The following is a 26,754-nucleotide window of genomic DNA, read 5'->3' as shown; positions in this document are numbered from 1 at the left end:
ACCTGGAGCTAAAAATCTTTTGTACCAGAGCAAAGATTCAACCCTAAGAAACCTGCTCTAGGACTTGGAATAAAGATGCAGGTCCTCACTCCAGGCCCAGAGGATTTCAAAGTAGGGCGAAATTCCCCCAAAACTCCCATTTCCCAGCCAATTCCATTGTTTTCTTGCTAATTGCCACGGGGTTTATTACTTGCAGGTCTCTTCCCACATGTGCATTTGATTTAAAGACACAGGATCAAAGTCTTTACAGAAATGCTCTTTTTTGTCTCCGGGGACGCTTTCAAATCCTCATCCCACAGCAGAGCCGATGCTCAAAAAATGGCTTAAGACAATAACAACTCTTGGTTTTTACAGTTATTTATTGTACATGCAAACCTATGGGAACAACACCAAACCCCCTGCTGGAACCTTCTCTCGCTAAATCAAGTATAAATTACTTTTGGTAAAGCACGTTTGTGTGTGATTCTTCCAGTCGAACAGCGTTACGCGGCGGCCGCCTTCTGTTTGTACGTCGCCATCATCTTCTTGATCTCAGCAATTGCTTTGCCAGGGTTCAAACCCTAAAAAGAAGGAAAAGTTTCAGTTAATTCCTTTGGAAATGAGCATTTTGGAGCATCCTTCGCCTTCATTTAAGTCACTAAACTCATAAATACGCTGCTATTTGTACAAAAAGTAGCTGGCAGAGTGCTCAGCACCCCGTGCTTAGCTCCTCTACCCAGAGGCTGCACCAGCAGCGCTTTCCCACTGCTTGAAGAAGGGGAAAAACCCACTAATTTGCCTTGGAAGGAGGGGTTTTAATCAACAACACGAGGATCAAAGAGAAGAGCGAGGGACGGAGCGATAGGAACTTTTAATAAAGCTCAAACAGGGCAGAATTCAAGACTTTTATGGTGTTACAAGATGATTTCTGGAGGTAGGAAACCACCTTGTAAAACATAGCACACGAGATGTGTTTATTTGCCTTGTCTGCAATAAAAAAGCTGCATGGGAGGACACCAGGGAAGGGAGCAAGAACTCCTAAGATTAAAATGCTCTTCACACAAGCTTTCCAAAGAAGGGTTTTTTCTACAATATAGACAAATGTCATGTTGCAAAAGCAGCACTGCTACCAAACCAAGTGTGTTCAACCTCAAAATGAGAGAGGGGAGATCACGAGTGCCCATGATTCCAGCCACGGGATGGAGAAACAACAGGAATTAGCTGGGCACAGACTTTGAGGGTTGATCGAGACAACAGCCGGGATTAGAGCACACGAGTGGAAATGTGTTATTAACCAGAAATCTGCATCAACGTGCTATTTATTTCCCAGCCAGATCTTCAAGCTGAACCTTCACCTTTAGCTGAACTACGGGCGACATCAGATGATGAGCTGGCTCCCCACACAAAGGGGGAATTATCAGTAGCCAGTGAATCACTTTAAAAAAATAACACACACAAAAGAAATCAGCGTGCAGAGGTCCTGACCAAAGCCTGGAGACTCAGATCTCCAGCATCTCATCGTCCCCACATCTCAAGCATTTGCCTCTGTGCTATTTCGCAGCTCAAGAGTAATCGCCCCACCGCCAGGCACAAGGAAAGCTGGCAAGAAAACAGCACAGCTGGCAGGGACGCAAAACTTGATAATCTGCCCAACAACAGGCATGAGGTCACGGCAATGAGGAAAAGGCATGTTCTGATTTGGGAGAACTTGCTCGGTTCTCGAAAGAAATAAAGAGATGAGCTGGGAAATGCCCTGACAACAGGATGTCAGCACAAAACACATCCCCCAAAGGCACTAAAAACTTGCCGGAGTCTTCTCCATGATACAAATTGCACAAGACAGCAGGGACAGCTGCTACCCTTGCAGTTTAAGGTTGTGCTGTGTGGGGGTTAAGTGTGTTAATCACGTCGCTGATCAGACTATGCAGGACAAAATTCCCCGGCCAGCGCCCTACAGTCACGCTCCCAAACCTTGGCAACGGGTTCTCGAAGTCACAGCCTTGCTCACAAGGAAGAAATGTTCCTGTGACGCAAAATAAGAACATGACCACGTCCTCTCATACCATGAGCACAACTGTTGGCAACTCGCTGGGGGTCAAGGGGTTGAACGAGCCAAGGCAAGCGGCAGCAAAACAAACACCAAAGTGGGTGTTTTCCTACCGGTTTCAAACACGGTGCTTGGAAACACGTGCAGGGGACACACACACACACATGTACCTTCGGGCAAGTACGCGTGCAATTCATGATCGTGTGACAACGGTAGAGAGAAAACGGGTCTTGCAGCTGCGCCAGGCGCTCCTCTGTGTAGTCGTCTCGGGAGTCGATCATCCAGCGATAGGCCTGAAAGTCAAGGACAGGGGACACCCCACAATGCTTCGTCAAGGTGGGAGGTTCCAAAAGCAACACCTAACTCAGGAATTTTGGGTCCTACATCGTTCTGTCGCACTCGCAAACATTTGTAGTGATTTCACCAGGAGCCCCTGCGGTGATGAGGGTGATATGGCCTCACCTGCATGAGCACGGCAGGACCCAGGTACTTGTCCCCGTTCCACCAGTAACTGGGGCAGCTGGTGCTGCAGCAGGCGCACAGGATGCACTCGTAGAGTCCGTCCTGGTGGGACAGCACAGTCAAGACGCTGCAGAAACTCATGACAAAGCCTGTTTTTCAAAGAGGGGATTTACGAGAGCACGTGCTTCCCTCACCGCCTGTCCCGCTAGCGATTTCAAAAACCTTACGCTGAAGCAGTTCCTCTGAAACAAGCTGCATGAGATCCTCCCTGCCCAACCTGTGCAATGAACTGGGGGGAAAAAGAATAAAGTGGAAAAAAAAAGAAGTGAAAATTGCTTGATCTTCCTGCATTTCTTCTTTCCAGTAAGCAGCTGAGGAAAAGCACAGACATGCAACCAATTAACAGCTCAAAATTGTGTTAAAGAAGAGCAAAACTTGCCCAACAGCTTCAAAGAGCTCATAGTTATCGTGTGCTTTCAGCGGATCTCCAGGCACTTACAGAACAGGGATGGTGTGAGTCTTTAGCCATTTTTACAGAAATCAAGGCCTTTTTATTTTGGGTGCTGAAGAACTTTAGACCTACATGGACAACTGTTAAATCCCCCCAGATCTCCCAGTTCAATCAACCCTCCAGGCTAAGAGAGGGAGTCCAGTCTGGCTTAAACTACATCTCTGCAAGTTGCTTTTTTGTGCAGGTAACTCATTAAATTTAGTTTAGAAAGATACACGACGCCAAAGTACTTCTAGGAGCTTGTAGGATGTCTACTGCATTGGAGGGGCCACTCCAGTCCACTTTTGGAAAGACCTGTCAAAGCTATTTGAGTTAGCTCCTTGCTTTAAATTTATTCCTAATTATAACATTTCAAATAATTGATGATTTTTCAGAAAAAAGTGGGTGTTTTTCAGCTGACGCTGTATCCAAGTTTCTCCTGCATGCAAACCATTCTCAAAGCAAGAGAAACGTCAGAAATGAGATAAAAAGCAAATTTACTGGTGGTGAGAAAGATTCCGGCAGCTCTTGCAGCCGCTTTTAACTTGGTTTATTCCTACCTAAATGAGAAAGCAATTGCAAAGATGCTGCTTTATGAAAAGCACGTGTAGGGAGAGTCCCCTTTAGTTCTTACGTATAGATTGGACAAGGTCATGAAGTGGTGCAGAACTAACCCTTGCCCTTGGATTGAGATGCTTCCAGACCGTACAAATCCTGCAGTTCAGATATTGGCAGCACCAGTCACTCTGTGTGAACACGATGGAAAACTTTCCAAGATCCTAAAACTTGCGCTAACGTGGGGTTTAGCTTTTACCAGTAGTTTTTGAGGCTAAAACCCAGCAAGAGGACAGTGTCGCTTGGCACGGTGCAGCTAGACGAGACAGGCAGCGCTGCGCCCGACATCCTACGTGCCCAGCATCAACTGCAGCGCCTTATCTCCCTGGGGTTATTACAAACCCGGAGCCTTCGCAACGTTTGTACAAACACACGTGGTTTTGCAGCGCAGACAGTGGAAAATCAGAGTCCCCATCACAACCATGACTGCGTTTCATTAGCAAACATTTCCCCAAGCAACGCAGGCATGCTGTGATGCCGCATTTCAGGCAGCAGATGCCACCCACGCCGGGTTTTGCACCAGACGGCTTTGTCATCAAAGCAACTCAAAGCTACTGCACGCTAATGCTTAACCCCAGTCTTATCTGGAAGGGATTTCAACAGAAGAAAAGAAGCAGTAACCAGTTTCTGACGGTCTTCGATGGACTGCAGATACTGCTCCTTGCCCTGTTTTGACTCATCCTTCTTCTTCAGGTAAGGCTCGATGGATTTGTATTGTGCGTAGAAGTTACTCAAGTCCTAGGAGTCGAAAGGCAAAGAGGTCACCTTTAGTAACACGAACTGATGCGCGAGATTGAATGGGTGGCATTTTGTACTTTAACCTGTCGCATTCCTCCAAACAAGGACAGATTTAGTGAAGCTCAGACCCACCCACATGAATCAAATGTGAACTGGGAGACCTGATTTTGTTGGTACCTCCCAGTGTTTCCCTCTACAAACCCCATCTGAACCCCCTGCTGCCGGGAACGGTGTCACCCCGGTCACAAGCTGACAGATACTCACGGGAACAAGGTCCTTCACCACATACATGTGCGGGAGAGGGTAGATTTTAGTGATTTTGTTGAGATCGGGGTCAATTCTTTTGATACAGGCCAGCGTGTTGCCACCCGCGATGTTCATAGCACAAGAGCCGCAGATGCCTGAGTGGGAAAAGAAGAATAAAACATTCAATATTTACCCTTTTATCCTACCGGAGGAAGATCCTCTTGGCCCCAAACATGCCCGCAAGTTTTCGTCAAGAAACTCTGTACGTGACAAGAAAAATGCCTCAAGTTGTCACTGGGCCAAACGCTTAATTTAAATAAAGAACAAACAGAAGAGTCACTTTCATTAAAGCTTAAACACATTCTCGGCATTGAACTTCCTTCCACAACAGAAAACAAGCAGCTTGGCCGCTTCATCACTTTCGCATCATTCATTAGTTTTATATTAGTGGGGGAAACGCTCAGCTTTGCTCAGAGGTTTGAGGCACAAGTTTGTGTTGATGCCAAACAGCTACCTCTGAGATTTTAAAATGGGAAGCAGGCGCAGGCCTCATCGGCCCCACAGTTACGGTCAGAGCTTCCCTGAAGGTCAGGAACATAAAACAAAGTCCCTGAGATAGAGGCTTCTTGCTGTGCTTTCTGCAGCGGAGTAGAGCGGTGCCATAAACTGCGTTAATTACGTCCCGAAGGCGAGAGGACAGACAGTAAACCAGAACAAACAGCATAAAAATAGCTTAACAAATGGATTAAATGACACCGCTAACGATCTCCCAGTTACAGAAGGATCAGATGTAGCCAAGGAAAGGCCAAGGTTTACAGGAAAAACCAGCCCAGAGCTGTCACAGATACGGCTCCGGAGCTCGGGTATCCAATTCAGAGTGACGCCGAAAACAACCCATTAGAAAGAAGACAAATGTTGAAAGGGCAAAACTCTCATTTGGGAGGATTTGACACATATCAGTTGATATGAGAGACAGAAATGCCACCGCTCCTCACAGGCACGAGCTGCTCGGCCACCCCATTGTTGCCAGATAAAAGCTGGCGCCCAAACAAGGTTGTTCCTCCCACTCCAGAAACGGTTACCAGTATTTTCCAGTCAACTGGAGAGGGAACTGGGACTGCAGACACAGGCCCACGAGTGTGCAACGGGAACCAGCAATCATTTCTATTGCATGGTAGAAAATGGGACAAGATTGAGCCAGCTCAGCTCAAAAAAATCCATCTCCAGGTTCTTAATGAAAATTATTCAGGGCAATTAATTCCAGCTGCTCAGGAGCAGAGCTGGTTGTCCAAATATCAAACACTGCATGAAATTCCTCCGCCTGCTATGCAGATTCTGCAGGAAACGGCTGCGTTGAAGTGGCTTTTCATGTAGGTCCAAGTCCAAACATCTTCAGGCACCAGCTGCGCCTGAATTTCTCATACTTGCAAACTCACCCCATTAAATCCAAAGCCGTTTCATTAGGCGTCCTCCCTTCCTGCATTTCCACTACTACCATTTTAAGTACAGCATCCCAACATTATCCAGGAATTAGGATTTTTTTTTTTTAAATAGCAAAGTCACCTCCAATGCAGCCAGAAATGCTGATTTGTACCCAGATGAGAAGCCGCCGGTAGCTCTGCAGCGTAAAACCACCAGATGGCCTTTTGTTCAATCGCTGAGTTTAATCAAAGGGCCAAAATAAAGATTCCTGAAGCTATTCCTGGAAGTCCCAAGTCCTTTTCCAGCTACACCCTTTCCAATTCCAACAGCAGCAGTAGATAAGGCAGCTCCTACAATTCACTTCCTCACGCCTGCCCCCTCAATTTTGCTGCTGTCACCTCTCTCGCTGGATTTCCCTCCACTGGCCGTCACTGGAGGGCAGCAAGACAAACGAGATTAGGCCAGAAACAGGAACTACCGGGGCTGTTTAAGCTTTATTGCTCACAGCTCAGCGTTCTGCGATTCCGCCCCAGGAATATGAGCTTTAACTTTACTATATGATTCATTATTTCCCAGGCTGGAGGAGGAGAGGGTTGTTTTCCAGTGGTTACACGTACGCCATCAGCAACCAGGAGTCTTCAAGGACAATCTTCAGTTTAGGACAGCGGAAGAAAATCCTTCTTACCTTCCCGACATGATCTGCGGAAGGTCAGAGTGGAGTCCACCTCGTTTTTTATCTTGATCAGAGCATCCAGCACCATAGGCCCACATCTGTAACAGGAAAAAAAGAAGTCAGTGAACCCCAATAATTCATCCCCCAGCCTCAATGCTGGACCTCTGGCACCTCAACTGAGCAGCACCTAAAAGGATTTTGAGCAACTGCAATTTAAAATAGACCTTTTTTGCCAATTTCAGGCAATAGGACAGATATCTTGATCAGCAGCACAACCCATTCGCCTCAGGACACCCAGAGGAGAAGCCCTTCCATTTCTTGATGCCCAGAAGATCTGGCTCAGCTGGAGAGGGTTCAAACAACACAAGTAAAAACCAAGTCCCTTCCTACCAGTTCTCTCCTTCCGAATCCGGTTTTGACAAGCCTGTCTATCTTTAGTCACAAGACGCAGCGCTGCACACAAACCCAAACAATCTCGGACAATTTAGGTAATGTTATATACAGATGAGGCAACACCCAGAGATTATTAACTCGGGCAAGTCAGACAATGTGCTTCTCGAGCAGAGCTGCGTGGTTTTGTAGCTGAAGCTTTCAGAAAGGGCTTGTGGTGAATTCCTCTGGCAAGAGCACGGGGAAATCAAGGTGCATGTGTCCACACAGAGGTTTCTGCGCCACAAGAAGTCTGCACCCATTTGCAGAACTAGGGAGAAGAGCTTTCTTGGCAAGAGCTTTTTTGACACTGTTTTCCATGTGAGTTATTCATTATGGGAGTGGTACTTTGTGACGTGCACTTTCTGGATTTATGACCCATTCTCGATAAGCATGAATCCAGCCTGCATGTGCATCTTTGATAAGGTTCTAATTGGATAGCAGTGAACTTTCTAAATGTAAGTCTAGGAGGAAGATTCAAAAGCAGTCCAGAAAGTGACAGGTTTGGGACAATAACATATGAACTCTGCTCTGTTGGCAGGTGTGAGATGTGAGCCACGATAAATTAGAGGCAGGCCAAGCAGGATGCTGAATGATTGCTCATTTCTGCTGCATCCTTGGGTAAAATCCCATAAGCAGCGCCAATGGTGCCATATTTTCCTTGTACTCTAAATTCAGCGTTTACTGATTACACATGCTACAAAATCATACAGCTAGTAAAGTTTCAGAAGACATTGAGGAGAACCTACTGGACACTACACATCTGAATGATACTGTCTCATGTGCTAGTGGAGTCATATTCTTGTCCTCATTCAGCTGCTTGGTAATAGCCTACTTCTGCTTGCTGCTTCTGGTGGCTTTCTGCTTTCTGTTACCTCAAAGTGTGCAGGTGGTTACTGCAGGCTTAACAAAACACAGAAATTAAAAGTAACTAAGTGTTAAGAAAGCTAAAAGAAGAGTTGGTAAAGCTTCCACCTTGTCTGCCAGGTCTGGGACTGCACGCTATAGGTAGAACAGTTTCCTTTTGGAACATACCCCAAGATTTAATGTATAAATAAAGCTTATTAAAGCCACAAACACAATTAAGTTTTCAACAGAACTCAGGGACATGGGTAAAATCTCAGAGAAGCTGCAAAATGAAGCAACAGCTATTGGGACAGTGGCATTCGGGGAACAGTTTTATTTGCCACACTTAATACTGACAGCTGATGGAGAGGAAAACTCATCCCATATGATCACAGTCAAGATTCATCAAGAGATAACACTGATCTTACCCATGCTGAGGACAAGCAGCTCTAACACAGCTGAGGCACCACCTCCCCAGCCATTCTTAACAAGGTTTTAACAATCCCTGATGCTTAACGAGGCTGCTGCCACCCTTCGTTGTCACTCAAGTGCTTCTCAAACACCTTCCATTATCACTTTGCAGATAACTTGTGCACACGCAGCCCTGGAGCACCTGCCCGGCAGCAAAACCTCTCCCCGCTGGGCCACACTCACTTATTCAGATCCACTTCGTATGTCTGCATGCGGGGCTTGTCCCCAGGCTTGTCGGGATCCCATCGGTAGATAGCAAACTTCTTGATCCGAGGCGCGGCTGCGGCTGCCGTCTGTGCTCCCCGGCACATCTGAAGTCAAACAACAGCAAAAGAACAGCCCTGAGGTCCCTTGGGGTGGATTTAATTGAGCAACAAAATGACATAAGGATGTGTGGTTTGGGGCGAGAGCTGCAGGACCCGTCGCTGCTTCATGTTCGGGCACTCGTATGGTTTTTGGCAAATCCTCCCAAGGCAGCTGGGCCCAGGCAAGCAGCTGTGTCCTGGGGCTCCTTCCTGCTCCGTGATCAAGAGCAGATAATACGAAACTAACGGGCAGCCCCAGGTGCTCCTGCAGACACTCCTTTCACTCCTCCACAGCCCTGAACACTCTCCCTGCCCCACAACTACCTCTGAAACTCCCACCCATGTCTCTACCCCACACCAGGGCAACAACCTCTCACTCCCAGTGCCCTCTCAGGAGCTTCTTCCCTCTTCGGGCCACCCACCCCTACTCCCCTCTCCCCACATTTTCCCATATCTTTGTTCTTCCTGGTCTCACATCTTTTCCAACTTGTTTCTAGAACACCTACATCCTCTACAATTCCTTGTCAAACATGACCTCCCATAAACCCTCTCCAGACCCGGTCCCACTCCTTTTTGCCCCCCACATCCTCTCACCCCTCCAAGACCTACGCCCTTTCTCCTATCTGCTCTGAACCCTCTTCCCATCCTGTACCCCCTCCCAACCCTTCACTGACACCCTCCGGCTCTCTCCCAAATCCTTCAGTTACCCCTCCCACCCCTCAGCACCCCCTCCTGAACCCCAGCTCCTTCCCAATCCTTCCTGCATGCCCTCCAGAACCCCCCATCCTGCTCTGCACCCCCTACACCCCCCCAGCTCCCTCTGCATCCTTTCCAGCCCCCCAGCTCTGTGCACACCCTCTCTGCACCCCCTACCCCAGCTCCTTCCAAAATCCCTCTGCACTCCCTCCTGCCCTCCCAGCTCCCTCCAACTCTTCCCTCACCCCCTCCAGCCCCCCAACTCACCTCCAGACCCCTCTGCATCCCCTCCCTCCCCCCAGCTCCCTCCCAAATCTCTCTGCACCCCCTCCTGTCCCCCAACCCTTCCTTCACTCCCTCTAGTCCCCCTCTAGCCCCCTATGCACACCCTCCTGCCCCCCAGGGCCATCCCAATCCTTCCTACAGCCCCTTTAGACCCCCCCAGCCCACACTGCACCTCCCCGCCCTCCCAGCTCCCCCCAAATCTTCCTTCGCTCCCTCCAGCCCCCCAGCTCCCTTCCAGACCCCTCTACACCCCCCCAGCTCCCTCCCAACTCTTCCTGCACCCCCCTCCTGTACCCCAGCTCCCCTCTACACCCCCTCCTGCCCTTCCAGATCTCTCCAGACCCCCCCAACCCTTCCCTCACTCCCTCCATCCCCCCAGCTTCCTTCCAGCCCCTTCTGCTCCTCTCCTTCCCCTCAGCTCCCTCCCAACCCTCCCTGCACCCCTTCAAGCCCCCCAGCTCCTCCCAACCCCGCCTCCCCAGCCCGGCTGCCCGGGGCAGGGCGGCTCCAGTCCCTCACCGGCCGCGGCCCGGCCCGCAGGAGCTGTGCGGGGACGCGGCTCCTCAAGGAGACTGCCACCACGGCCGCCGCCATCTTGGTGTTGCGCACTTCCACCCCTGGAAGGGGAAGGAACGGCCAAGGGCCGCCATAGAGCGCGGGTGTACCCGGGACAAAGGGGCGGGGATTTTTCTGGCGGCCATATTGGGTGCGGCGCCATGTTGAGTGCGGCGCCATGTGGCAAAAGGCGGGATGGCGGGGTCAAGACGCCCGATCCCAACTTTTTGAGGAAAGAAGGGAATCAGTGCATCCCCCCTTTAATTCCCAGCCGAATTCTTCCCAGAGAGAAGCCACCCAGACCTTTCCACCTGTCACAACCCCAGGAAGGGCAAAATGGTGGGTGCTGAGGGGGAAAATGGCATCCCCTCCCTGAGGGCTTCCCTCGCTTTCTTTCGCCATTATTGCCCCTTATTATTTAAATTTCTTCATCTTTAGATGTTGTATCTGGGTAGGAACAACCCCAGGTACAAGTATAGGTTGGGGAATGACCTATTAGAGGGCAGCGTAGGGTAAAGGGACCTGGGGGTCCTGGGGACGGCAGGGTGAGCATGAGCCAGCACTGGGCCCTTGTGGCCAGGAAGCCAATGGTACCTGGGGTGGGTTAGAAGGGGGTGGTCAGTAGGTCAGAGAGGTTCTCCTGCCCCTCTGCTCTGCCCTGGGGAGACCACCCCTGGAATATTGTGTCCAGTTGTGGCCCCTCAGCTCCAGAAGGACAGGGAACTGCTGGAGAGAGTCCAGCGCAGCCACCAAGATGCTGAAGGGAGTGGAGCATCTCCCGTGTGAGGAAAGGCTGAGGGAGCTGGGGCTCTGGAGCTGGAGAAGAGGAGACTGAGGGGGGACTCATTCCTGGGGATCAATATGGAAAGGGGCAGTGTCAGGAGGATGGAGCCAGGCTCTTCTGGGTGACAACCAGTGACAGGACAAGGGGCAATGGGTGCAAACTGGAACACAGCAGGTTCGGCTTAAATATGAGGAGAAACTTGTTCCTGGTGAGGGTGGCAGAGCCTGGCCCAGGCTGCCCAGGGAGGTTGTGGAGTCTCCTTCTCTGCAGACATTCAAACCCGCCTGGACCCCTTCCTGTGGAACCTCAGCTGGGTGTTCCTGCTCCATGGGGGGATTGCACTGGATGAGCTTTCCAGGGCCCTTCCAGCCCCTGACACTCTGGGATTCTGTGGTTCTTCACAGCAAATTGATTTATTAACTGAATCACAAGCAACACACGCCGGAAAAGCCGCCAGGGACGAAGGCGGAGGGGGGAATGGGCCCCGCTATGGCATCATGCGCCACCATTGGAAGGTGAAGGGCCGGCGCTGGACGCTGGTGCCGCAGCGAACCTCCCCCAGGCTGCCGTGGTAGGAAGACACGTCCTCGAGGAAGCGGCAGCGCAGGCCCAGTGGCTCCAGGAGGGAACGGACCCGTCGCTCCAGACAACATTCACCCCCCGTCACAGGGCCAAAGGGTTTAGGGATGCCCAGGTCCTTGGCCAGGACCATCATGGTGACCTGCAGAGGGGAACCCAGTGGTGTTGGGACTGGGGAAGGTGAAGAGAAGCCGCTGGACGCCTTCACCCATCGGCATCGCCCCAAAATGGGGGCACGGACGCTACTTTTGGCAGCCCGCCCTCCCGCTGACCTCCAAATCCAGCAGCGTTGTCCCCCTTTTAATCCCTAAAATGTGCCTCACACCTTGAAATTTCACCGCTTTGAGTGATTTTCACCTCAAAACTATATAGTTTAACCCAACCACAAGCAACATGAAGCTACAAAGCTGTGATTGACCTGGGTATATCTGGAGATATTTTCTTTTTTTGGGCAGCTGTAAAGACTCTGCTTTTTGGGACAACTCGGGGCACTCATTCTAGCTGAATAACCTGTTTTTTGGGGAGGATCCAAGGAATGCGAACACTGCTCACCATGTTGGGGAAGTAGGGCACAGCTTTGCCCTGCTTGTCGAGCTTGAAGAGGGCGGGCAGGTCGATGATGTCCTCCTCCGTCAGCCCCAGCTCTTTCTTCAGGATGTCCCTGTTCCAGTCGATGCAGCGCTGGAGGAGATCAGGAAAAGCAGGTCGAGATTTGGGGACACCAGTGGGCACAGTCCCCAAAACCATTTCACACAGAAGAGCCAAAATGTGTCACCTCCTTTAAGGGTTTGCACAGCCCCGGGTGATTATTGCAAGAAATATATCAATTATTGCAAGAAATGTATCAGTTATTGCAAGAAATGTATCCATTATTGCCAGAAATGTTGGTTATTACCTGGACATACTGGTTCTGCTGCGCCAGGATGTCGTTGGAAAGGACCTTGTTAATGGTGACGCGTTTTGTGTCTGTCCCCGAGTACCCTGCAAATGCAAAACGCCCTCCAAATGAAGCGGTGCTGGTAGGAGCCCGGCTTAAAATAGGCCACAGAAATGGGAAAAAGAATAAAAATACAATAAATTCTGATTCCCTGAGCTTGGAGTTCAGGCAGCTGGGAATCTCAGTTCTTGGTTTATTAGGAAATTGAGTGGAAGACAAAGCTCTGCCTGTTGGGAAAAGTGTTGGAAAGGTCCTGCCATCCACCCTCTTGCCCATGGGGGTCATTAGCTCCTAAATTTCTCCCCTCAGCTCCATAAAAGCAGAGGTACCACCTCCAGCCCTTGTTTTGGGGCAGGCATGTTCTGGGGGTCACCCTGGAGGGACAAAACTCTTCCCTTGACCCAAACCAGCGAGGGAGCGAAGGGCAAGAGAGACAAAACGCTGCTAATTTGAGTTGTCCTTTGCGCATTCCCTTTGTGCAGAGGTTCTTGATCCCTCCCGTCCCACTCGCTTTCTCAAAATAGGGCTTGAGGAGGCCGGGAACGGTGACCAGACCAGGTGCGAAGGACAAACCGGGTGGGAAAATGTCCCCAACGTCCCTCCCCCAGCCCGTGGACACCCGCACGTCGATCAGGCGCTGCCGCCCTCGCCAGCATCAAAGCTGGACCCGAAGCCACCCGCTGTCCCCTTGCCTTTGAACATGGTGGCTTCGCCCTGACGCTCCTTCTGCTTCTCCCGAAAGAGCTTGTAGCAGGCAGCGGGGCTGGCCATCAGCATCCGAAACCGCTGCGGGGACAGAAGAGGAACAGCAGTCACCAAAAGTGCCTCGTCCAAAGCCTTGAGGGGCTTATTTTTACAAGGAATTAATTTTTGGGGGGTTGGACTAGGTGATCCTTAAGGTCCCGTCATTCTATGAGTCTACAAACCTGAGCTTAAACTCCTAAAATTAGGCATCTTTGTGGTTATTTATTAATTTTTTTAAATGCAGCACTGAGAAGATGTATCTAAATGAGCTATTGGTGATCTGTGCTGTTGGTAAATCCCAGTCTAACAACCCTCAAGGGGTTAAACTGCTGCCTGGGCTTGGCTGCAGCTGGGTCTAATCCTGCCCAGGTGAGGTCTATAAAGCCCAGGGAGGACTTGTGGGGGATTTTTAATGTAAATACTACTTTTTTTGAAATCTTTTGGTCAAGGTGTGGTTTTCCCAGAGGGAAAAGTCCTTTCTCAGAAGCACTAAAAACCAGGAAAGGGCTTTTGCAAACATCTGGAGATGCTGAGCTGCTAGGAGCCTTGGTCAGTGTGTGTGAATATTGAGATTTAAATTTCCTGGATTACCTCTGCAAGTATCTTTTTTCTTTTATCTGTGTTGATTATTCAGCAGAAAGATCTATTTTTTCCATTCAGAGCCCTCATTTTGGGGATAGGAGGGAGAATTCAAGCAGGGACTGTCAAGCAGGGCTGGGACTGTCAAGGAAAAGAGCTTTGGGGTTTTCTCTAGAGGTGCCAATGGGATTAGTGTCAGAGAGGAGAAACTATGGAGCAGTGTGGAGGTTTCGGGGCTACCTTTGCGTCAGAGGTGGGTACAAAAGTGACAAATTCATTGACGTGAGCCACGGCCAACCAGTCGGAGTAGAGCTCTATGGGAGCCTGGACTTGCTGGGCGTAAAGAAAATCCCGCACTGCCCTGGTCATCCTCCTCCCTGCGGATCTGCGGGTGAGAGAACAAGGGCAATGAAGATTTATGCAGCAATATGGACATATAAATAGTTGGGGGGGTGGGAATATGAAGGCAGAGGTTGGGTGCACACACTCTGTAAGGTGCCAGATATGCAGCGCATCAGGGAATAGCTAATTAAGGCCCTTAATGTGTTTATTTTTTTGTTATATTTAGGGGCAATTGTGATTCCTTTGCTCCCGAACCTGTGGATTTCCCCTCTCTTACGTGGGGAAGCTGCTGCCGATGAGGATCCTCCCCAGGGGATACTCCTTCCCTGCCACAGTCACAGGTGGGCTGACCTCCAGGTATCCGAAGGAGTCAAGGCTGGTGATGGCTTCAAAGAGCGGCTCTCGCCTCATGTACCCAAAATCGGGGCCCTGGGGTAAGAGAAATCACTGTGGGCTTTGCATGAGCCCCCTCTGCCTCCATATCTCTGGTTCTATCCCTCCTCTTGAGCTCAGACCTGCTCCAGTGGGTAAAAGATAACAAGAATGAAGTGTTTTGGTGGATAAGGAGAGGCTCAAGGGAAGGCAAGAGGATAAAGGTTGTTTCTAGGTTATTTTGGCTCAGAAATAAATGGTAAACACTGGGAGCAGAGCTTGGGCGTTGAGCTGGGTTGAGATCTTCTCTGCTATCTCATAGCCAGTGTTTAAGTGTTGGCATTAAGCTAACGAGGTGCTTGGGTAGCCCTGAAGCCGAGTGTCTGGATGGTTCTTGTTGAGCTCGATGAAGTTCAGCTCCTGAGGGTAAATCCACCCCAGCCATAAGAACCACCCCAAGGGCTGCACTTTGTTTAAATCCCATTTAAACCCTGATTTTCAGCACTTAATTTATATGGGATTTAAGGCGTTGTGCGCACAGGGGTAATTAACGCTCCGTTGTGATGTGCCAGGGTCAAATGCTCAAGGGGAGTGATAGCGGCGTTAAAAACAGGGCAAAAATGGCAGCGGTGGGACAAAAATCCTGCCTTGAGCCCGTCCCCAAGCTCTGGTTTATGTGGACTCGGAACTCAGGGCATCTCCTGGGGACGAGCTCGGGGATCGGTTGGATTTGCGTTGAATCCCAATCGCTAATTAGTGTTGGGTTTCCTTAGGGGTAATATATATAAATATATATAAATATATATATATATGTTGGTAAGAAGGCATGGGGAGACCTGAGGTTGAGTGGTTATGATCTAGAAGTTGCTTTCTTTCTTTTTTCTTTTAAATTGAGGGTGTTTGGAGGAGCTGGGAGCTGCTGCAGCCTTTCACCAAGGCTCCCTGTAAATTTTTGGGGTGCATATCTAGAGGATCAGATCCTTCCCCTGGGTGCTATGGGAGCAACTGAGCATTAAATGGCTGGTCTTGGCTTATTTCAGTTTAATAAATGGCAGAGCTGATACAGTTTCAACTGTCAAGGCACTGGTTCACCCCAGGTTTGGGTGTTGCATCCAAGGCCTATCAGTTCCAGATTGATTTCTGACGGGCTTAATTGCCTCCCGTCTCCTTTTTCCCTGGCGTGGGGTCCTAAGGGTTTAGGGCTTGTCCGGAACAAGAGGAAGGCCTGTCCGTGTTGTGTTTGGCTCAATATTCCGAGCTGGAAAACGAGATTGGAAAGATAGGAGCGGGGATTAGGGGAGGCTTCAAAGCAGAAATTGGAGTATGGCATGTTAGCGGCTCCACAGGCTGAAATTGCTTCGCTAAATATGAAGCGGAGCAATTCCTAAAGAGGAATTCGTCCTGCTTGATGAATCTGGGACTGTGCGTTCTCGTTTCAGGCATGAGAAACGATGTATTTCAACACTTCTGAAAGCACTTAACCTTCCCCAAAGTGATGTGCAACAATAACAAAAAGACAAGCTGTCCTCTTCTCCCATTAATTATGGGGAGAATGCCAGGGCTGAGGCTGTTCCCAGAGCCTGGCTGGGTGTACGGGGTGGCTTTGGTGGCTCCTTGGGGATGTCCCACCCTTTCTGGATGGTGATATCTCAAAGGGATCATCCAAATCATCTTTTTTTTTCCATGTTTTTTGGTGCTGGACTCTCCCAAAATGCCCTGGCCAGCATTCCTGCTTTCTTTGCGTGCCCTGCCTGTGACTGGCCCTTTGCCTCAGTGAAGAAGCCCCACAGAGATGTTTTTTGGCAGCTGATTGTGTCTTGTTTCTCTTCCAAGGAAGTAAACTGACCCTCTCACGCTTTCCTTTCCTGTTCGGGAGCTGCTGTGTAGTCACGGATGCGGAGGAGGGAGGGGAAAAGCAGCCAATTCTTGGATATTCAGGGTGGAGAAATCCATTCCTGTCCTGAAGCGTGGCAGGAATCCTTTGTTCCCTGAGGTCCTCCTTGCCCATCTCATCCAGAACTTTGTGAATAAAGGGTTTTCCGGGTGGTCGGGCGGTGGATTAGGTTCTGATTCTTGTTTTTAGAAGGTGAGGAGGTTGTGGATGGACTAGAATCTCCATGCAGTGCCGCTAACTCTGATTTTTCAGCTAATTCATTACAGGGCCTCCAAGGAGCCAAGTGCAAGTGAGATTTTTAGCAAAGGTTAGATGGCATAAAAACCTTCAAGCTGCTCCTTGGGCACTACAAGCAACCGTCCTGCTCTTACCAGCAGGTCCTTGATGGGGAGTTGCTCCATCCCTCCGTCTCGAGGGGAGTCCAGCACCACCGGGAAGCTTTTATGGGGGGCGTGAGTGTAGCCAAACTCAATCTCATCCTAAAAAAAAAGGGAGGAAAACCCACAGGGGGCACATCAGGGAAAGAAAAGGTTTTGGTTTTTTCCCTCTGGTGTCCACCTACCTGCATCCAGCGGTCACCGCGGTTGATGTAGCCAGAGCAAACCTTCAGCTCGCAGCCGGCCTTGTTCACCAGGTTTTTGATCTCCTTCATGAAGAGGTAGTTTTCCTTCATGCTGGGAAAGGGGGTGGCATGAGTGAAGGGGTTGAAGGGCTGCTGGAAAATCAGCGTTCCCTCTGCCTGTCACCTCCCCAGCCTGTCACGATGACCCCCAGGGAGACCGTGGGGCCGATGCTGATTTGGTTGGGGACTTTACCTGCAGACAAAGACGTTCACTGGTGCCAAAGTGTTGGGGGTCATGATCCACGGTGCTACTCTGAACGTTACCGTGTCAGTGAAGACTGGGGTGTGGGGGATACCCTGGGGGAGACAAGTAGAAATCAGGGACTTTCCACACCCTGGTCGCCACTATTTCCTCCCAAATACCTTATTCTTGAGGTCATTTTGGGGGTAAATTAATGGGGACCACTCTCCATTCAATCCCCATGCCCTTCGGGCTGTTGCAGCCTCCCATCTGCACCCCTTCCCCTGAACCCCAAAACCTCAGCCAGTGTCTCCAGGAGGCTGACGTGGATGGAGACCAGCCCGGGGAAGGTTTCATCGGGAAAACGAAGCCCTTCGACGAAGAAGTCGAGCTCGGCGGCCCCGCCAGTGTACTGCACGGCATGGTACAGCTTCCTCCGGCCCAGCACTTGGACGTAGCGCTGCCCGAAGAAAGGATCTGCAAGAAGAGAAAGGGGAAAATGGGTGATTTCCAACGTTTTGGGTTTTTTCCAACCTGTTTTCTTGTGTGTGAGGAGGTATTGTGGTCCCTCTGCGCTGGGATTGTCCGCCTCTGTGGGTGGATGAGACTTCATCTGGCAGAACCTTAAAATAGGAATTATGGGGCTTGCGATTTTATAATTAAGCACAAGAAGGGTGAGGGGAAAAAAATGTCTCAGCCTTTCCTTGGAAGGAGCAGCTACTGGGGAGATATTTCCATGGGGGTTTCTGCCCTTGCAGCCCCCTCTGACCTGCTGTGGAGTGACAATGCCACCAACCCCACTGCCACTGTATGGAGGGACAAGACCAAGCGACTTCATGGCACATCTCTGGGCTGCATGAGGTTTTTTTTGATCCCAGGGAATAAATCACTGTGCCCACAAGGAATAAGGAAAGAAAATGTTTTGTAGAGTGTGTTGCCACTCTGGATAAAGCGTCTGGATGTCAGGACAAGTGGACTTTATTTATTTGCTATTTCTTTTCTGGTTGACCTTGGGTAAATGGCTTTGTGACCCTGTGCTTGTTAATCTCCAAAGTTTTCCAACTGATTGAGAAGAGAGAATATTCAATGCTGGAAAAAATTGGAGGAGGGATGCTGAGGGCATGGTTTGCTTCAAAATGCCATTTGCAGAGCGTAAAGAGGTCAGAGATGGAAAGAAAAGAGCTCGCAGGGATCTTAAAAGCACCACAAATGAGGAGGAATAGGCAGAGGAGGAGATGAGGAAGGACTTACTCTGCACATAATAGACCCCAACTTTGTCGGCATCAGAAACGGGAACATAGAGGATGATTTCGTACCCCCGGGGCAGGCGCTGTGGCCCTTCAGTCCTCAAGATCATCCGAGACATATCCAGCAAATCTGGGGTTGCAAGAAAAAAAATGATACTAGCGTGATGGATGATTGCACGGTGCAGCTCTGCCCGTGTTCCATCCTGGGGTTTGCGTCTCCCACACAAAAAAATTGGCTCTTCCCTCGCTACCGGCCTCTGCAAGCTGGAAAAACAACCTGCGGCCCTGCTACTAAAGCTTAGGCTTTGAAACAAATGCTTTTTATTAATTTTAATTTTCCCCAACAGCCCTGACCCAGCCGGTCCCTGGCCTCGAGGAGTCGATGGGCATCGGCTCCGCGTGGTTTTAGTTTTCCAGGAATGGACGGGAATTCCTGGCTGGCGTCGCCGCGAGCTCCTTTCACCCGCACAAAGCATTCCTGGGCCAAGCTCGGCTGCTGGTGGCACCTCTGCTATTTTTCTGGCCGTGCTTCATGCCCTTGCTTGACTGCGATTTGTTTTGCATGGCATTAATAAAAGAAAAATTCCCATGTTGGGAGCTTACTCAGCAGCTCGGTGGAGAGCAGCTCATGGGAGCTGCTTCCCGAGTGAAATTGCATCTCCAAAAAGGTTAAAGAAGGGCAATAATGCAGTGTTTTTTGCTTCCTATGATTTTTTGTTTGAAGCTGTTACCTTCTTTGCTGAATACTCTTTCGTCCTCGCAGTCGGATGCCAGAGTGAAGGGACTCTCCTTGTCGCAGCTGACGAGCAGGATGGCCCCGTGTCCCTCCGGGCCCCAGGTCCAGCTTGCCTAAAACACCTCCTGGGCCTTAGCAAGCTCAGGCTTTTGCAAGCCCGTGGACTTTCCATGCAGCAGAAGAGGCCGAATTACCTTGTTGGGGTTGTTTTTTTCCACCATGCCGTCCCGATCCCCGTCAGCATCCAGAGAGATTCCTGGATGGGCCGATTCCAGCGTCATCCCAAGGTATAGCGAGCTTGGGTGGGTGCAAAAGCCCCCCCAGGCCCAGCAAATTTGGGTCTATCTCTTCCCCCCCCATCCCAGCATCCTCCTCCAAGGGACTGAGGGCTGAAAATGGATTTTTTGCATTGCAGAGACCTTACTCACCGATGCCGGTGAGGAAGACCCCGGCTTGGTTGATGTGCTGCCCTCCCTCTGCATAAAAGCTGACGGTTACCTGTAAACCCCCAAATCCTTGCTTGGGGATGGATTTTTCTCTCTCCAAAGGGATTTCCCATCCCAGCACCCCACTTCTTACCTTGTTATCATTGACCTCAGTGCTGGCCTGGCTCATGCTGAACCTCAGTACTGTCCCCTCATCCAGTGGCCACCGTGTCCCGCTGCCGGTGGCCAATCCGTCCTCCGCTTGGCCCTGGCACGTCACCTCCACGCTCACCCCCTCTGTGTGCTTCACGCTGAAGGAAACCGCCCCGGCCGGGGCCGCCCTGCCAAAAACACTTAATTTTTATATGTTTGCACCAAAAAATCCCCTGGTTCTTGCTGCAATTAATTTCGCTGTGCAAAACACAGTTAAGACTGGGGCTGGTGTCCCCTTGCTCACTACTGCCATGTTTTTGTATTTCCTCCCTGCCTGTGAATGCTTGAATTGTCTGGATTTTTTTATTGTGTAGACAAGCACGTGCTATTTTAGCAAACAGAGTCTATTCTGCAGCCATCGGTGTGGATTATGATCCATAACAATCACAGCCAAAGCATTCAGTGCCGCTGGAACCGAACTTGCATTTGCATTTCAATGAAGAAATCCATGTCTATTTTCCAACCGAGGCAAACCTGGTATTTAGCAGCTCGTCATAACCCAACTGAGAGACTTTACCGTGAGAAACTCTAATTTTTGAGGTGTTTTTACCCAACTCTGAAGCAGCTGGTGCTGCACCGCTCCCAGTTTGATGTGCCCTTGTTATTTTCTAACTGCTCTGCGCATCCCCTTCCTCTCGCCTGGTTCCTTGTCCCTAATTTCCCTGTCTTTCCAGGGTTTTTATTTTTGGGCTGCGTTCAGCTCCTGCAGTGCAGGCTCCCTCAGACCATACATGCTCCTGACACCCGAGCGTTCACACCGTATCACCGTTACAGCATCATTTATCAAATTTCTGGATGCCAGCGGTCCCGCCAAACCTGCAGCAGCGTTAGAGGGGGGGAGAGGAAATCTGAGCGCTCATTAGTTGCTGCCCTGGCATTTCTTAAACGGTTAAATTATATTTAATTATGCATAGAAAAACTGGTTTGGTTTCCTTGTTTCTTGCTTTTGGGAATCCCATCGGGAGAAGATTTGACCCAGATTGATGCCAGATGAGTTGTAACTGTGCCGTTTGGCTTGAATATTGAGGGCGAGATTTGCAGAAGTGGCAAAGACCAGGATTGACTGTGAAATGAGCTTTTAAACTTTTTCCTTTGAGGGGGAATAATTATCTTGAAATGCAGCGTCAGGTTTGTTTTAGGGGAGCAGGGCTGGTATTGTGGGGCTTGTGTCCTGTCCCGGGACACTTTTTGCTCACTAGATCTTGTTTTTCTCCCCTCTCCCAGCTGCATCTCGACATTTTCAGTCCATCCCTGTGGCTCCTGCTCATCCCTCTGCTTTCCAGCACCTTTCCGAGATGATGCTGGATCCATTGACCGCAAATGGATCAAGCCCATCGCTGTCACAGACCTGGGGTAAATATTAATACCATAGCACAAATGTGGATGCTCAAAGCTTACCTGGGATTTTTGCAGGTTTGCAAAGACCGGGGAGGATTTTGCTCATGAATTACATTAAATCACAGCATCAGGGCTGTGAGTTTTGGGTGAGAATAAGGAAAATGAGGAGAGGGGGATTTGCAGAAGGATAAAAAAGGGGGTAAAGGTGGGGAGAAAAGTGGAATCTCAGCAATGCGGGAAGGGGAGTGTTGGGGTGTCCCACTCACCCGTAGACGTCGGCGGCGATGTGGGTGCCCAGCACGCACAGGGCCTCGATGCGGTTCCCATGCTGCAGCCGCAGCGTGCGCTCCCCCGGCATCTCCGCAACCCAGATGCCCCGACGATGGGCACACGTGCCCTTCCCTACCCGCTTCGGGTGCCACCAAGCCCCCCAACAGCACTCAACCGCTTCTCCTTCCTCCCTGCCACACCTCCCTCCTCCTCCTCGCCTGGCCCCGCAGCAAATCCCTCAACCTTGGAAGCACGCGGAGTTTGGGATGACGACTCCGCAGCCCCCACCCTGGTGCAAAGGGAGGAGGCGGCTGGATTGGACCCTCTAAAGCCCCATGAAAGTGATCTCGGAGGGGAGGGAAGGGATGGAGAGGGAGGGCAGCTGGCCCTGAGCCCGGCCGGCTCCCAGCCCTACGCAAGGAGCTCCCCCAGCTGTCCCCAGCATCCCCCAGTGCCTCCAGCATCTCCCGCACCCCAAACTGGGACAAGCACCCAAACGCAGAGGCGATTTTGTGCCACTTCGCATTTTCCAGCTGGCATTTCCATCTGTGGGGCCTCCGCTCTTATCTACTCTCTATGGAAAAGCTCTGGCTACACTCGGGAAATAAAAACACATTTCCCAGCCCTTAGGATAAAGCAGGGCGCTCCTTTTTTTGTTTTCCCCTTTTTTTCAGAGGGAAACTCAGCAGTGAGTTGCCAATGAGGGGAAATTGGAGGTGGTTTTGCATGGCAAACCTGTCGCTTGCCACCCTGCAGCAGAGCACATTGGGAACAATTGCCACCCACGCAGGCGTTTGCGTATTCATTAACATCAAGCTAAATATTCATCTTCTAAAACCCAAACTTGTGCCCTAGATTTTGGGAGCCACAAGCAATTAGTGAGGAGCAGAAAACATTCAGGTTGCTGTTCCCTATTTAAATCCCTTTTGGGCTCTTCTTTTTTAGTGCTCTCTTCCCTTTGTGGCTGGGGCATAGGAAATAACTCAAATCCAGTTTCCCATCTGAAGTCGATCCTGTTGTGTTTGTGGTTTTTTGTGCTTTTTGGTGTTACTTTTTTCCTCCATGACCTGAGCAAATGTGAGTGAGGACTTCGAAACACACACCAAAAAAAGGGCGGTTTTGCTGCTCTTCTGCAACGCAAAAATGAGATTTTGTGATAATGGAGAGATTTTATTGAAGCCCGTAGATGTTCTCTCTGAGAAATGTAAGAAAATATAAACCACTTTGCTCTCGGCTTGTGTCTTTGTAGAACATCCTGAGTTAAATAACGCCCTGACCCAGGAGCTGAGCTGCTGACAGCTGGAAAATGTTATTTTTGAGAAGCGTCGTGATTTATCTGTTTAACCCCTGGCTATTTAAACCGCCAGTAGTAGGAAATGCTGTTGAAAGAGGAACTAGAAAGAGAAATAATTTAAAAAGAAGAAAAGAAACAGAAATTGCGTTGTTTGCACAAGCAGGCTATGATTTTAAGCACTGCGTGAGACTTATCTGGTCTCTTTTTACCCCAAATCGGAACCAGGGACTGGGGTGGCCTCATCTTCTACACCCTTCTGGGACCTGCGGGCTGGGGAAATAGAGGTGTAAACCCATCAGTTTGGAGGAAAACGAGCAAAAAACAGCTTCTCTTTAACCATTTTCACTTCCCTGTTCCTCCATCCAAGGATTTAGTATTGCAGTTATCAGGGAGGAAAACACACGCTCTTTAAATCCTCCTTTTCTTCAAAAAGAAACCCAGCAAACCCAACCCCAAATCCCTCCCATCTTACAGAAAAACCTCAAGGTCACTGCATCACTTGTGATTTTTTTAAAATCCCCAGCAGGATTTCTAACTGATCACAGGGTTTCTTTTAGATATCTATTTTAAAATGTATTTGTATTCCATGTGATGGTGATGGTTTGGGTTAAATCCCAAGGCACTTGCCAGGAAGATGGAAACTTGTGGACCCTTAGGAGCGAGTGTTGCCTGCTTGCAAATATGGGCTTGGAGCTTTGGTTTCTCTGCAGATTTTGGGGTGATCTGAGGTTTATTTGAGTGGCCCTGGCTCCCTGGGAGCTTGCAACAAAATGAAAAAGAGAAGAAAATGCCCTGTTTTGGGGGAAAAAATGGAGAAGGGCAACTGGATTGCGTGGGGAAGGGGCTGGCAGAGCAAATTTCCACTGCGACAGTCCCTGCCTTCAAGGCATCAGTGTGGAAGGAGGACGAGGTCTTTGCAACTTCCCAGGGTCTTTGGAAACTGAGTTTGGTCTTTGTGAACTCTGGAGGGTCTTTGAAAACTTCTTGGGGTCTTTACAAGCCTTTGGGGGGACTTTTAAAGCTTCTTGGACTTCTTTGCAAGCTTTCTGGGGTCTTTGGCTTCCCAGAGACTTTGCAAGTCTTGGAGGTTCTTTACGAACAGGTTCTGTGTAAATCTGGGGTGTCTTTGTAGAGCTGCAGTGGGGGGAAATATTAAATCCTTCTTGGGGAGGCTTTGGCAAAGCATCCACCTCCATTTGGGGAGAAAGAAGAGGGACAATTGCACTCAAGAGGCATCCAAGACATCCTCTCTGTACCTGCATTCAGTGCTGGGGACAAGTGCAAGGACCTACTTGTCCCCAGGGCATGAGGGGTGACAAAAGCGTGTGTGACACCCCCTGAACAGTTGCTAAATAAACCTTAGGTTATCCTGCAAAACTTGATTTATTTTTTTCAGGAGGTAAAAGTGCTGTTCTTGCTGCTGACTCTGTGCTATCAGGTGGGAGATCAGACATGGTAAACCATTGCAGGATGTATATAGATTATATATATATTTACAGGCACACGTAGATGTCTGGAGGCTGGTGGTTTTGTGGCTGTAGTCAATCAGGTCAGAGGAGTTCTCTGCTCTTTTTTTTAAATCAGATCTGCCAGATTAGGAGCTGCTCTGCATGAACTTCCCCGCCGCTCATGGATCTCTGCCTGCCCTAATTTCGAGGACCTGGGAACACGTCCCAGCGCTGGAGCTCACAAACAACCCCGGCCAGCTGATTCCTGAGGATTTCCACGTGCGCATCGCCCAGCGTCTCTTAAGAAGCGCCGAGCCGGTGGGTGCGAGGGAGTTTGAAGCTCCGTGGGTGCTTGGTGAGGGATTTTGGGAGCGGGGAGGTTGCTGCAACTTTCCATCAGGCACATGCCTTCTTGCAAAGAGTAGGAGGAAAATATTCCCCCCACTGAGTCTTTTCAAGCCGACCTTTTGTATTGAGAAGGTGCAAACAGGTGCCTGTCCCAATGGGGCCGTGAGACGCTGCCCGTCCCTGCCTGCGCTGCCTTTATTTTGAAAGAGACAGGCGGCTTCGAGGAGGTGAAACCAACCCACTGGTGAAGAATGAAGGAGCTCGGACAAAGCTGAGCCCACCACTGGCTTTATTGCTCTCCCCGGTGGGGGCATCCAGCACACCCCAGCAAGGGAGATATTTATAGGACAATGAATTTTAATGCAAAGCCGGGGAAGAACATGGGCAGGGCAAGCACAGGGCTGCTTTCCCCAAGGGAAAAAGCAGTTTTATGGGGTGTTTTGCTCTGGGATTGCCAGGTCTGAAGTTTCCCAGCAGGCAAACACCTTGATTTTGGGGAGAAGAAAGGATGGAGGGGGATTTTTTTGGTGCTTTCTCACCCAGGAGAAGGTGGTTGCAAAGCCAGCTCTGACAAGTCCCACCTGTGGATGTTTTACCAGGATGGTAACCGAGCTCTCTTGGGTTTTACTGGTTTTAAAAGTATATTTTATTGGTCCAAATCTGCTTCCTGCCCTTTTTCTTTGGCTTCCGAGTGGAATGGGGAAGGCAGGTCCTTGGGAGGGGACTTTGACCATGCCTGGGATGCTCCTGCGCCGTTGTTACAACCACACGCCTAAAGCAAATAAACCTTCCTGCAAACCCGAGCGGGACTCGATAACTGGTTTGATGCCTTGCCCTGCTGCGAGTAATTAGGCTGACATGGCTCTTAAAAGTTCCTGCCTGCAATTATGCATGCAGACTAATAAATAAAGTGTAATTATCAGCTTAGGGAGATTATCAGACTTTCCTTAATGGAGTGGCAGAGTAGGATGGGCAAGAAAAAACACCCCGAGGGAGTCTGGGCTATTAGAGGGGTTCCTGAGGGAGCGCGGAGGGGTCAGATCTTCTTCTGTCATTGCTAGAAACAAGATGAAATTGGGGAAAAAGATGAAATGAGCCCCAAAAAACAAGGCTGACCAAGCTTGATGTGATGGAGAGGTGGGATCCCATCTGTTGTGTACCAGAGATCTGAATAGCAGCTTCTCAGGACAAGGTGTTATTAGGAAGAAACACTCAGCTCTGAATGGGCCAGATGACTTAAAATTGTCGTTCTAATAGGAGGTGGAGGAGGAAGAAGAGATGAGCGTAGGTACCACCCAATGAAGATGAAGTGTTTTGGGCTTGAGTGAGCGTCCGCAGTGACCATGGCAGCTCAAAATGAGCCGTGACTAAACTTAAAAGTCCTCCAAACTCAAAATGAAGGTGAGGTTTTGGCACCGTGTCTCCATCCTTTCTGACTGGGTGTGATCCTGGGTGGATTTGGAGAAACACATGATGTCCAACCTTCTGCTGAAACCGTCGTCCTCGCTGGGAGCCTAAAACCACCATCTTCCTCCTCCCTCCAGATTACAGAGCGTACCAGCCTGACCCCGTGGGGATTAAGGTGTGTTCCCCTGTCCAGCACAGGGCTCAAACCAGCCAAGCAGGATGCGATGCTAAAATCAGCACCGTGCCCAGTCCAAACCAGTGTGACCAGCAGGCACGAGTGGGAAATCCAGCTCTCTTCCATAGAGATGCTGCTGTGGCCGGAGTCTTCCTCAGAGGATGCAGCGAGCTCCTTGCCCACCGTGCTGGCTGTGATTTGCGCCAGCCTGAAGGCTTTTGGGTGTATGTGAAGGCTTGTGCCCCCCTCAAGAACCAACAAAACTCACAAATCTATGAACATCAGCTGTTTGACTCACGTTGGGTTGGGGAAACGGGGTTTTATTCAAAATCTCAAGCAGGGCGAGAGCCTGGAAATGCCGCTAGCGTTCCCCGCTTGAGCATCCTGGCTGCCTCGGCAGGCTCCCATGATCTGATTAAAGCTGCGCTCTCATACGAGACATAGTGCTGTTTTGTTTGTTTTTTTTTTTTTTTTCCTTCTCTCTGCTGCAATTAAAGTCGGAAGGAACCCTTTAATGTAGACTGGCTGGGAGATGTTTAAAGCAGCTGGTTTGATCTCGC

General features: G+C 49.9%; 2 protein-coding genes and 1 long non-coding RNA gene across 3 annotated transcripts; 1 reads left to right on the top strand and 2 right to left on the bottom strand.

The window, feature by feature from the left end:
- Positions 1-341: 341 nt before the first annotated feature.
- On the bottom strand, positions 342-10,362 carry SDHB (succinate dehydrogenase complex iron sulfur subunit B). The gene is made up of 8 exons (XM_065855303.2): positions 10,224-10,362; positions 8,602-8,729; positions 6,685-6,770; positions 4,596-4,732; positions 4,215-4,331; positions 2,489-2,590; positions 2,197-2,319; positions 342-560 (listed from the first exon to the last, which is right to left on the bottom strand). The coding sequence occupies exons 1-8, from the start codon at positions 10,296-10,298 to the stop codon at positions 483-485; spliced, it is 846 nt and encodes a 281-aa protein (XP_065711375.1). The 5' UTR covers positions 10,299-10,362; the 3' UTR covers positions 342-482.
- Positions 10,363-10,448: 86 nt separating this feature from the next.
- LOC136111249 (uncharacterized) lies at positions 10,449-26,585 on the top strand. Its single transcript, XR_010652722.2, has 5 exons — positions 10,449-10,598; positions 14,451-14,658; positions 21,139-21,267; positions 24,401-24,582; positions 25,870-26,585. It is a non-coding gene; the product is annotated as an uncharacterized lncRNA (long non-coding RNA).
- Positions 11,470-21,719, bottom strand: LOC136111248 (protein-arginine deiminase type-2-like). The gene is made up of 16 exons (XM_065855262.2): positions 21,519-21,719; positions 19,856-20,042; positions 19,705-19,774; positions 19,471-19,532; positions 19,272-19,389; positions 18,545-18,670; positions 17,592-17,770; positions 17,306-17,409; positions 17,053-17,164; positions 16,862-16,969; positions 14,502-14,653; positions 14,123-14,267; positions 13,252-13,345; positions 12,518-12,603; positions 12,175-12,303; positions 11,470-11,764 (listed from the first exon to the last, which is right to left on the bottom strand). Exons 1-16 carry the CDS (start codon positions 21,608-21,610, stop codon positions 11,531-11,533), a joined length of 1,998 nt encoding a protein of 665 aa, XP_065711334.2. The 5' UTR covers positions 21,611-21,719; the 3' UTR covers positions 11,470-11,530.
- Positions 26,586-26,754: the final 169 nt, after the last annotated feature.

The sequence above is a fragment of the Patagioenas fasciata genome, chromosome 23, assembly GCF_037038585.1.
Source record: "Patagioenas fasciata isolate bPatFas1 chromosome 23, bPatFas1.hap1, whole genome shotgun sequence".
In the NCBI taxonomy this organism is placed as follows: Eukaryota; Metazoa; Chordata; class Aves; order Columbiformes; family Columbidae; genus Patagioenas; species Patagioenas fasciata.
This window is presented reverse-complemented; position numbering and strand designations above follow the sequence as displayed.